Source organism: Ictalurus furcatus, chromosome 2, assembly GCF_023375685.1.
Source record: "Ictalurus furcatus strain D&B chromosome 2, Billie_1.0, whole genome shotgun sequence".
NCBI classification, from domain to species: Eukaryota; Metazoa; Chordata; class Actinopteri; order Siluriformes; family Ictaluridae; genus Ictalurus; species Ictalurus furcatus.
The window spans coordinates 39,515,740-39,528,239 of record NC_071256.1 but is presented as its reverse complement, the minus strand read 5'-3'; the positions used below and the strand labels follow the sequence as shown (position 1 = coordinate 39,528,239).

The following is a 12,500-nucleotide window of genomic DNA, read 5'->3' as shown; positions in this document are numbered from 1 at the left end:
CGTCGTGTCGGCGCTCACACTGAGATTCTCCGAGAACTTGATCTCCAACATCTGGACAGGAAGTTACATCATGCTGGGTGTGTGTGTGTGTGTGTGTGTGAGAGAGAGAATGAAGCGTGGGTCATGATGTTCATCCAAAATCAGGTGTTTAATAAAGTGGGTGTGGCTTTAACGCTGTGTAAACTTGATTCAGTTCTTTGTGTCTGTGATGTGTAGTGTAATGTGTAATAAACATGGTGTGTGTGTGTCGTAGTAGTCCAGTGTGTGTGTGTGTGTGTGTGTGTGTGTGTGTGTGTGTGTGTGTGTGTGTGTGTGTGTGTTTCTGTTCATCTACACACTTGGATGTTATCACTCTGTGGTTTATGTTGAGGCTTTGTTCACATTTGATTCAGTCTTGTTTGAAACACTCGAACATACTTCATGGAATCTCTCTCGCGCTCTCTCTTTGACAGACACACACACACACACACACACACACACACACACACACACACACACGTGCGAATGTTGACTCTGTTCCTGTTCTCTAGCCTTTTAACCCTCAAACCTCCAGAAGTTCCGTTCTGCTGTGTGCTGCTTGTTCCTGCTGGATGTTGGTCTCAGTGTAACACCACAGTGACGTTGTCCTCCTCTGGGGTTCAGACTACAGCGTTTATTCTTAACTGTAGGATAAAAATAAACAACACTGCTGCAGGGTTAGTGAACGTCTCTTAGTTAGTGAGATCTCCTTCATCAGGTGTGTGTGTGTGTGTGTGTGTGTGTGAGGTTCTGTTTCTCATGTGTATGGATGATAAATCCATAAATCACGTCAACATTGAGGTATTTACACACCGCACCCTGTAACTCCCACCACGCCCCCAAGCTGCCACCACGCCCTGTAAACTGCCACCACGCCCCGTACACTCCCACCACGCCCCGTAAACTGCCACCACGCCCCGTAAACTGCCACCACGCCCTACCACGCCCCGTACACTCCCACCATGCCCCGTAAACTGCCACCACACCCCACCACGCCCCGTAAACTGCCACCACGCCCCGTAAACTGCCACCACACCCCACCACGCCCCGTAAACTGCCACCACACCCTGTAAACTGCCACCACGCCCCACCACGCCCTGTACACTCCCACCACACCCTGTAAACTGCCACCATGCCCCACCATGCTCTGTAAACTCCGTCACTGCTGTTTATACAGCTTCTGAATAATTATATTACAGTTCTGTTTCTGGGCTTTAGGATACTTTAGTGCTTTCACCCAGAGGTTACCAACCAACCCCACAGTTACATCTCTAACTCTCACTCACTCACACACACACACACACACAAGTTGATGTCTCATGGAGGAGGTGTGGCCTGTGTACCTGGCACTCTCAGTGAAGAAGGCATTGCCTGTGTACTGCATACTTGACAGTCTGCGTGTGGGAGGTGTGGCCTGTGTACCTAACAGCCTGAGTATAGGAGGCGTGGCCTGTGTACCTTACAGTTTGAGTGAAGGAGGCGTGGCTAAAATGTGAAGTAAAATACAAATATGTCGGTGCTAAATATCCAAGGATGATATTTTCTCAGTATACATGTTCGCTATTGCTTTAGTGTCCCTGCGTATCTGCTTACAGCTGTCTGATCTGATCCAACCTCTGTTCTGCCTCGTCATCTTCTTCCTCAGGTAAGAGTAAGGAGGCTGAGATCAAGCGCATCAACAAAGAGCTGGCCAACATTCGCTCCAAGTTTAAAGGAGACAAGGCTCTGGATGGGTACAGCAAGAAGAAGTACGTGTGTAAGCTGCTCTTCATCTTCCTGCTGGGACACGACATCGACTTCGGACACATGGAGGCCGTCAACCTGCTCAGCTCCAACAAGTACACCGAGAAACAGATCGTAAGTGTACACACACACACACACACACACACTGCTCTGTCTCTGGTGTGTGTAGTTATAGCTATTTATCCGTAACTGCAGGAAATCAGGAGTGTGTTTTATTTTCAGTGCTCTCTGTGACACGCCATGTCTGCTCACCACCAGCTCTAATCATCTCCTGCTGATCTTCCACCCTCTCTCTCTCTCTCTCTCTCTCTCTCTCTCTCTCTCTCTCTCTCTCTCTCTCTCTCTCTCTCTCTCTCACACACACACACACACACGCGCGCACTCACACACACAGACAGAGTGGGAGTCATGTGGCCCTACGCTCTGCTGTACTTTGCACTGAACCCCTCCCCCCCCCCGTCACATCGTCCTCCTGAGGTATGTGGTGATGTCATCACTTTTTGAAGGAGCACTTCCTGTGAAGTCATTGTTTCAGGATAATGAAAGCTCGATCTCTCTGCTGTGTACTTTATTATTATTATTATTATTATTATTATTATTATTATTATTATTCCCCCCCTTAATAACGAGTGTGTCCTCACACAGCCAGTCAGCTGATGGTAAATGGTCTGTACTTATATAGTGCCTTTCAACTTTCATGCTTCTACAAATGTTTTTCATTCACACACACGCTCACTCTCTCACACACACACACACACCAAGGCAAGGCACTAGCCTGGCATCGGGAGCAACTTGGGGTTTAGTGTCTTTCCAAAGGACACTTCGATATGTGGGCCGCGAATCGAACCTCCAACCCTGTGATTAGTGATACTCGCTGTACCACCTGATTCACAGCTGCCCCAAAGTTAGTGTGTGTGTGTGTGTGTGTGTGTGTGTGTGTGTGCTACTTGTCTGCGCTGCTTATGCAAATTAATCAGGCGAACATTTCCCTTTTGCTTGTTTTAATACTCTTTCCCTGAGAGGCATGCTTTCTGAAGTGTGTGTGTGTGTGTGTGTGTGAGAGAGAGTGTTATAGTCCTCTTTTTTATGTCTTCACACAGACACACTGATTAGGTTTTATTTTAGGGTTGGAGTTCAGGTTTATCTCTGAGGACTGTGTTTATTAGTCAGGCTGTCTCTCTTCCTCTGTGTGTGTGTGTGTGTGTGTGTGTGTGCTTGCGCGCATGCGCTCGGATTAAGTGTGATTTGATCCAACCTCGACTTGAAGTAAATAATTAAACTGCTTACATTAAGAGCCGTTGTTGATTTGATAATAAACTGAAACACTTCGTTTGTGTTTATTCCTGAAGCTGAGCTGCTGAAGGCTTTAACACACTGACTCCTGACCAGCAGAGCTGTAATTACACTAAATAATTATCTTTATGTAATGAAAGAGGTTCTCACACACTTTTTTCTAGAACTTTCCTGTTCCCTTCTTTTTCTCATCTCTAACTTTTTTTAAAGATCTCTGTTGCAAACATCATCTTAGTCTGCACGTCGAGTCCGAATCGATGGTCCGAGTGGGGTGGAGGGTGGTTGGGGGTGGAGGGTGGTTGGGGGTGGAGGGTGGGGTGGCGTGTGGTTGGGGGTGGAGGGTGGAGTGGCGTGTGACCGCACTGTACTGATTGAATGGTTGAAGTATAGTGAAGCGGCCGTGATGAACACCACACTGTCATTTTCCTAATTTAATCCCATGCTGATGTTTAGAGAGTGAAGACTTTATCACGGCGTCATCAGTTGATCCGGCTGGAGAGATCCCACACCACACACACAGCTATTGTTCTGAAGAGTCTGGGTGGTCTTCAGTAAGAGACAGGCTGGATTCTCTCTCTCTCTCTCTCTCTCTCTCACACTCACACTCACACACACACACACACACACGCTCTGTCTGAAGCTTTACCCAGGTTAACACACTGCAGTTTCATGACCTGTAGGCCGAAGTGCAGCGCAGTGTGTAGTCCTTTCTGTTTATCCTGCAGTACTGTTGATTAATTTTCTATAACCGCAGCTCTGACTGTAGCGCAGCTGCTAATCACAGCTTTATTCTTAATTAATGCGCTCGTTCTGATACGTTAGCGTTTCTATAGTAACGTCTCGTTCAAAATTGTAATTGTTGGTAAATCGCTGCGGTATAAGAGGAGTAAAACACTCGGGCGTGCTGTTAGAGGGAAATAATCAACTACGAGATGGCTCACCTCCTTGATGCCATTGTGTTTTATTCTTTACTGATTTTAATGTGTCATAAGTTTATAAAAATGATCTAGAAACATGCCGAACTTCACCCTCATGAAAACGGCAGGATTTATGAATATGTAAATTTTCCTACCCCTTACAGCCTGATATCACTAGTAAAGAGATACTTGATGATTTAATATTTTGTGTTCTCTCTCGCTCTCTCTCTCAGGGCTATCTGTTCATCTCGGTGTTGGTGAACAGTAACAGTGAACTGATCAGGCTGATCAACAACGCCATAAAGAACGACCTGTCCAGCAGGAACCCCACCTTCATGTGTCTGGCCCTGCACTGCATCGCCAACGTGGGCAGCAGGGAGATGGCCGAGGCCTTCGCCGGGGAGATCCCACGCATCCTGGTGGCAGGGTGAGAGAACCCAAACGCTAGAACGGAGGGAACGAGGAATGATCATAAGAACGGAGGGAACATTAGAGAGTCTGTGAGTGAGAAATGATAGCCGTAGATTACCAAAGGTGTGGACACGGCGGAGTGGAGAGCTTCATCTGTGTAGTTTTTATATGGTAATGAGTAGGGGCAGAGTAGAATAGGGTTAGAGTAGAGTAGAGTAGAGTAGGGTAACCTGTCCTGGAGCTTTAAACACTGTTGTGCTATCTATCGCGTTTCAGCGGCTCATTCTAGGGCTGCTTGATTATGGCAGAATTCATAATCATGATTATTCTGGTCGGTATTGAGATCACGATTATTAAACACAGTTACTCACTGACTTGGAAATATCATGCTTTACTGAACTTTAAAAAAAAAAAAAAAAAAAAAAAGAAAAATCTTATTGTATTCTTAACAGTGGAGTTCCTTTATAATTCAACCGAAAACAAAGTTTATATATGTTACACTTAAATATAAAAATAAATTCTCACTAGTCCTCTACATGAACTTTCCGTACTTATTTAAGCTATGGATCACTGCTTACATTCGTTTTTTTTATGCTTTTGCATGAAATTTCTGCGTTTCCGTATCTCTCTCTACTGTATTGACATCTCTCTTGTAAGCGAGCGGAGCACGTCATGTGACTCATTTCAGCGAATTGCATCGTCAGAAATGAACTTTAAACTTCCTTACCCAGTGAAATTGTCTCCTGGTTTATATGAGCCTGTAGTTTTCTGCGTCAGCTCTAGAAAGGAAATGAGCGTATTTACACCAGCTGTCATGATGCTAGAGGAAATGAGCCCAACCATACCAAACCTTATTTCTTTTTGTTCCACATCGGTTTCCTCTTTCTTGTCGATTAAAGGCTCTCTTTCTGTGTTCTTGGCTTGAGCTGAACCGAAAATGCCCCGCCCTGGCGGGGAGCGAGTTTGGCCTTTTAGTGAGGGGCAAAAACGCACCGCTGTAAAGAACAGTGGTGCGCGGTGTTTAAAAAGACAACATGAGAACATAGTGAAATGGAACGTGGCACAGTAATCGTTTTATCTCAATTATTTTGTTTTCATAATCATCAAAGGCCATAATTGAAATTGAAATAGAAAATTCGATCAATCGCACCGCTCTAGCTCATTCTGCAGTGAGTAAATCTTCATCCAGCTCCCATAAACATCTGTTCTTCTGGCTTTATGGCTCCGTTCCAAAAATAAAGGAGTCCTGAGCATCCTGACTCCTCTCTGGTGAAGTAGAGGTCATTGTAATCAATCGTCATCATGGCTGTTCTGCGTATTTAGATAGCTTAGCTACTGTTCAGTTTGATTTTGGGGCAGTAGAGGCTCGGTGGTTAAAGGCTCTGGGGTTACTGATCAGAAGGTCAGGAGGTCAAGCCCCAGCACTGCCAAGCTACCACTGTTGAGCCCTGGGGCGAGGCCCTTAACCCTCAACTGCCAAAAGTTGTATAAATGAGATAAATGTAAGTCGCTCTGGATAAGGGCGTCTGCCAAATGCCGTAAATGTAAATGTAATGTAAATGATTTAGAGAACTTGGGTGTAGTGTGTCAGACAAAACCATAACAAATACATACGGAGTATAAATCACTAATTATATTACACTGTGTAGGATATAGGCCAGTTTTCAAAGGGGTGTGTGGTTAATATGTGTGTGTGTGTGTGTGTGTGTGTGTGTGTGTGTGTGTGTTTCAGGGACACGATGGACAGCGTGAAGCAGTCGGCTGCGCTGTGTCTGCTGCGTCTGTATAAAACCTCTCCGGACCTGGTGCTGATGGGAGAGTGGACGTCCAGAGTGGTGCATTTACTGAACGATCAGCACATGGTGGGTCTGAGTGGGGAGCTGGCTCGCACCTCCACCCCCACCACCTCCTCCACCCCTACACTACTGTAATGATGTATTATTTATATGGCATGGTTTCTCCATGGAGTGCAGCGTAGAGGTCTGTAGCCTCCTTGCTGCAGTCCTGTACAGGTTCCTCCTTCATCCTCACACAACATAATCCACACCGTATTCACCTATAAATACTGTTTAAACACGGACACAGGGCGACATGAAAGGAGGACACGCCCCCGAGTCTTCCCGAACTGAAGTGATGAACTGATGCTTTGTGTTTTTATTCTGAATGAGTTTAACTGTAGGTCACGTCCAAGAAATGTTAATAATAAATCATACATTGTATCTGAAATGAAAAATAGTATTAAAGGTGTATTAAATAAGATTAGTTTTTTAAATAAATAATGAAGATTAGGTTTGTCATTTGATTGGTTCCTGCCCATCGTATTGAAGCTCCGCCCCCAGGTAACCCCATTGACCCCTATTAAGCACATTTTTACTGAAATGTAAAACTTTTGGAACTTTTTCCAGACGATGCTTTTATTCAATTTTATTAAATTATATATATATTTTTTTTAAGTTCTGAACAGATTTAGCAGTTTTTTATGTTGTATAAATTTGAAGTGTCTTATGTAATATTGTTAATATTTAATTGATGAACCTTTAGTTTGCTGTGTGAATAGCCTGGTTACTGACATGGCGTTAAAAATAAATAAATAACTCCGCTCCCAGGATCTTGGCGTCTAGAGCGAACGGGTTTTCTCAATACTTGGTATGCTGTTATTCCAAGACCACAGCTTAATCCGTTGTTTATCATATTCTACAGATTATTTATGCAAATAAGGAATAGAACAAATGGCCTACTGTACCTTTAATGCTGCAGCAGTTGAGCTGTGCGAGGTGACGTACAGGTGTAATGTTTGTATCGCTGGCTGGGGGGAGGGGGTATTTGCATTTGTTTACCTTTCCAAATGTGCAAAATTAGACGAGATGAACAGCAGCTTGTGAGTGACATCAGCGGCAGCGTCTGAATGTTTGTGTTTATTCCACTCGTTCGTTATTAAAGGTCCGTTCGTCTGTTTGTGTGTATAACCTACGTCTATAAATGTAAAGCAGTTTGTTTTATCTCTGGAACCGGTATCACTCCTGTGTGGGATCAGTAATGCAGAACTCCAGCTGAAGAACATCTGCTCTTTATATACATATCCCTGTCTCTCTGTTTCCAGGGCGTGGTCACTGCAGCCATCTCCCTCATCACCTGCCTCAGCCAGAAAAACCCAGACGAGTTTAAGACGTGTGTGTCCCTGGCCGTGTCCCGTCTCAGCAGGGTGTGTCTCTTTTCTGCAGACACACACACACCCACACACACCCACACACACTGTCTCTGGCACTTCTGCATGTCTTATTAAACGCGTCTCTCTACGGTTCAGATCGTGTCCTCGGCGTCCACCGACCTGCAGGACTACACGTATTACTTCGTCCCCGCTCCCTGGCTGTCCTGTAAGCTGCTGCGTCTCCTGCAGTGCTACCCTCCTCCTGAGGATGGCGCTGTTAAAGGCCGCCTGGTGGAGTGTCTGGAGACCATTCTCAACAAAGCCCAGGAACCTCCCAAGTCCAAGAAGGTGCAGCACTCCAACGCCAAGAACGCCATCCTGTTCGAAGCTATCGCGCTCATCATTCACTACGACAGGTGAGTACCGCTCCGTGCTGTGCCACGCCCACCTCCGTGTCTCGCCTACTCTGTACAAAGTTAGTTTCTTACCGTTTATAGTTACAGTTAATGTTATGGAACATCGACGGACACGTTCTTGTTTTCATTTGAAGCAGTCGCACCCTCACCGGCTTCTCTTTGTGTGTGTGTGTACGTGTGTGTGACAGTGAGCCGAACCTGCTGGTGCGGGCGTGTAATCAGCTGGGTCAGTTCCTGCAGCACAGAGAGACTAACCTGCGTTACCTGGCCCTAGAGAGCATGTGCACACTCGCCAGCTCGGAGTTCTCCCACGAGGCCGTCAAAACACACATTGAGACCGTCATCAACGCCCTCAAGGTCAGTACGCACGCGCACACACACGCACACACACACACACGCACACACACACGCGCACACACACACACACACACACACAGTACGAAACCCAGAGTCTAATGTGATCCACTACATGCAGAATAATAGGGATATTTTTGTTCTGGCTTTAAATAATACACTGATCTATACTCCCCCTCCCCCCAGACGGAGCGTGATGTGAGCGTGCGTCAGAGGGCAGCTGATCTGCTCTACGCCATGTGTGACCGCAGTAACGCTAAGCAGATCGTGGCTGAGATGCTGAGTTACCTGGAGACGGCGGACTACTCCATCCGTGAGGAGATGGTGCTGAAGGTGGCCATCCTGGCTGAGAAGTACGCAGTGGACTACTCCTGGTACGTGGACACCATCCTCAACCTGATTCGCATCGCCGGCGACTACGTGAGTGAAGAGGTGTGGTACCGCGTCATCCAGATCGTCATCAACCGTGACGACGTGCAGGGCTACGCCGCCAAGACCGTCTTTGAGGTACACACACAGAGTTATTTTTCACATAAGCTAGATGAGGATGTCCTTAGTGGTTGCTCACTTGACCTCTGACCTTTGACCCTAGGCCCTACAGGCTCCGGCGTGTCATGAGAACATGGTGAAGGTCGGGGGTTACATCCTCGGAGAGTTTGGGAACCTTATTGCTGGCGATCCTCGTTCCAGGTGAGCTCTTCACCTGTCCTCTGTTTAGCACAAGGACTGCTTTAACACAACTGTGTGTCTGTAATATTTCTGTCTCTCCTACCCCCCCCCAGTCCATTGGTTCAGTTTAACCTGCTCCACTCCAAGTTCCACCTGTGTTCGGTTCCCACTCGCGCTCTGCTCCTCTCCGCCTACATAAAGTTCATTAATCTGTTCCCCGAGACGAAGAGCACCATCCAGGAGGTCCTGCGCTGTGACAGTCAGATCAGGAACAGTGACGTGGAGCTTCAGCAGAGAGCCGTGGAGTATCTCAAACTCTCCTCCATCGCCAGCACCGACGTCCTGGTGAGAAATCCTACACCACTCAGGTTCACCTCACTCACCTGCTGCTCCGTGCCTCAGCTAAATAAATAACACCTCAGGGGGCGGTGTGTGTGTGTGTGTGTGTGTGTGTGTGTGTGTGTTTAATGAGAATGGAGTCACTTCACTACACATACAGTATATAGTTTAAACACAGTCATTCTTTATTTATCCCCCCCCCCCCACACACACACACATTTTAGAATAATAATAGTCAGCAAATATCCGGAGTAACACAAATGGATCTCTGGGAATTGTGTTGTGATAAAAAATTAATAATTAAAAATAATTTCATATTTTAGCATTTTCAAAGTCGACGCCCTTTTCGCAGAGAATTTCCAGAAATGTATTCTTGGCGTGTTCTCCCCCGATTTCTTGAGGAATTTCTCTGCTGATTTTTAAAGAGTATTAAAGGAGTTCCCACCCTAACCCTGCACACTTATCTCCTGCTTTTCACAGTATTTCACCGAGTCGTCCGTTTAAAATAATACTTCTTTGTAAATAAAATGTTCATTATCTAATGAAAGAAATGAATGTTATTGCTCGATTATATTTTTGTCTGCGACACCAATTTCACACATTTAATCTCACACCTTCAGATCAAAAGGTTTTTAACATCATGAAACATTTCAGTCGAGTGTCCACAAACTTTTGACCCACAGTGTGTAATTCTGATGCTGTACATCAGATTACCTGACATTACCTGCTTCCAATGTAGCCCCGCCCACCACAAATCACATGACTGGAAAAAGAAATATTTTTTTAAGTCGATAATAAATTCACCACAGAACCTCCAAATAATGATAAGTTAATAGCGTGTGTGTGTGTGTGTGTAGGCCACAGTGCTGGAGGAGATGCCCCCGTTCCCTGAGAGAGAGTCCTCCATCTTGGCCAAGCTGAAGAAGAAGAAGGGTCCGGGTGCCGTGTCCGGCGCCGAGCTGGAGGACGGGAAGAGAGAGGGTGGAGAGCTGAATGGAGGAGGAGGAGGAGGAGGAGGAGAGCGGTCCGGAGACGGCTCTGCAATTGCAGCGTCCAACGCAGTGAGACCCGCACACACACACCTTTACACACACTGTCCTGGTGTAGGATCGATCACTCAGCAGAAACACACACACTCAGGAACAGTGCTGCTGTGTTTGCACTTCAGTGGGAAATGAGTCAGCATTAAAAATTAACTCAAAAGGGAAGACCCTTCTCATTGTCCCATCTTTATCTCTCTCTCTCACACACACACACACACACACACACACACACACACACACAGTGCATGCTACACTGTGGAAAGTTGCTCCGATTTCTCCATATTAAGTGCTGACCCTCCGTTCACACAGCACGCCTCGCCCAAAATTATAATGCGTCCCTCACTCGGCTTTGCTCTCGGTTACCGTGGAAACACTGCCCCCCCCCCCCATCCAGCATGCATAGATGTCTCATTTGTTGTATTTTATTTAGCATCACACATCATTTTAATCCAATCTAAGCTGAATAATCTGCTGAAACCTGAAATGTTCTGAAATAATAAGCAGGACTGAATATTTAATGAGAATCAGAAACGAATACTGACCTCCTTTACCGATCTGCGTGTGAGAGGAATTGGACACGTAAATCGTGTACGTAGGGCGTTTACAAGGGAAACGTGGTGTTTGTGGAAATCCGGTTCGATTAATTGAAAGACTTGAAAGATTCCAGAATCTTTGCTAGGATATTATTTCTCTAAGTAATGGAGGAGGAGGAGGAGTTAGTGTGTGTCTGTGGTAGCTGGTGCACTGCAGTGGCTCAGCTGCATTACTGGAGTTTAGCGTTTAGAGGCACTTTTATGGAGTTTTATGGACGTGGCTAAATGTAAGAGTGCTGTGAACGTGCCTTTGTCATTTATAGACTGTTGGCATTTATCAGTGTGGACACATGAATACGAAGAACATCAAACAAAACTTTTATAAACCTTTGTTTCTGTGAAAACGTTTACACACAACTTTTATTAAGTCATGTGACCTCCTGTTTCTCTCTCTCTCTCTCTCAGTCCACTCCTTCTCCTTCAGCCGATCTCCTCGGTCTCCGCTCCTCCGCCCCTGTCAGTGCGGCCCCGCCCAGTTCTGGTAGCCTATTGGTGGATGTGTTCTCGGAGGCGGGGCCTGCTGCTCCAGCCGCTGCGGTCAGTGATGATGGCTTCCTCAGGTAAGCATGAACGTTTCTAATAAACTTCGACAAATTCAGAACAGATTGTTCCACAGTGATTGTGAGAAGTTGTAGTGTCTCGTCAGACTTTCTGCTCTTCTGTACTTTCACTTCTCCGTTCCTCTCTGTGTGTGTGTGTGTGTGTGTGTGTGTGTGTGTGTGTGTGTGAGAGAGAGATCTGTTCTGGTTTACCTTACTGTATATGTGACTGTCTTTTTCTCTTGCTTTCTCTCTTTTCTCTCTTTCCCTCCCTTTTCTGTGTCCCTTTCTCTGTGTGTGTGTGTGTGTGTGTGTGTGTGTGTGTGTGTGTGTGTGTGTGTGTGTGTGTGTGTTTGTGTGTTTATCCTCCTTTGTCATCGGACGATGGCAGAGATCTGGAACCTCCCACTGAGAGCTCTGACTCCTTATTGGCTGAGGGTCCTGGTGACTCGGAGTAAGAGGCCGGTGGTTGGCTAACGTGTCCATATGCACACACACTTCACCCGGCTGTAGGCAGGTTTCCATCCCAGGGCTTTTTTATTAAAAAATGTCAAAGTTTTGTAAATTGTTACAAATATTGACGTGATTGATTTGTGTAAATCGTCAGTGCAGTAAATGTGTTTAACAGAAAAGCTACTGTATTTCTGCCTATCTCTTCTTTCTCCCAGCAGCACGTGTTTATTACGCGTGTTTATCAGGTGTGTTTATTACAGAGGATGGAAACCTTGCTGAAGCCTTTCTGTCAGAAGTTTCTTATTAAAGTCGGTATTAATGTGTCTGCAGTACCTCTGGTGTGTTTGTGTGTGGCACTGAATGTCAGTGTGTGTTTCTGTGTTGTGTGACCTGGTGTTAAACTGTGCTGTGTTCAGAGTGGGGTATAAACGCTCACACTAACCCTCTCCTTTATTCTTGTCTCTCTCTCTCTCTCTCTTTCTCTCCATCGTCTGTTGCATCAACTCCGTGGCTGCTGTTTGGCTGCTACTCGTCTGTTTTCCTCCTCTTCATATCCCTCCTAAT

The 12,500-nt window shown here is 45.9% G+C and overlaps 1 protein-coding gene across 1 annotated transcript in view; it reads left to right on the top strand.

The window, feature by feature from the left end:
- The window catches only part of ap2a1 (adaptor related protein complex 2 subunit alpha 1), a 28,409-nt gene that overhangs the window by 6,665 nt on the left and 9,244 nt on the right, over window positions 1-12,500 (top strand). The window contains exons 2-12 of the mRNA XM_053619416.1: window positions 1,664-1,875; window positions 4,205-4,398; window positions 6,115-6,244; window positions 7,483-7,584; window positions 7,687-7,946; window positions 8,135-8,303; window positions 8,487-8,807; window positions 8,893-8,990; window positions 9,083-9,314; window positions 10,166-10,369; window positions 11,350-11,504. Of these exons, the coding sequence (XP_053475391.1) occupies window positions 1,664-1,875; window positions 4,205-4,398; window positions 6,115-6,244; window positions 7,483-7,584; window positions 7,687-7,946; window positions 8,135-8,303; window positions 8,487-8,807; window positions 8,893-8,990; window positions 9,083-9,314; window positions 10,166-10,369; window positions 11,350-11,504 (2,077 nt within the window). The remainder of the gene's footprint in view (window positions 1-1,663; window positions 1,876-4,204; window positions 4,399-6,114; window positions 6,245-7,482; window positions 7,585-7,686; window positions 7,947-8,134; window positions 8,304-8,486; window positions 8,808-8,892; window positions 8,991-9,082; window positions 9,315-10,165; window positions 10,370-11,349; window positions 11,505-12,500) is intronic.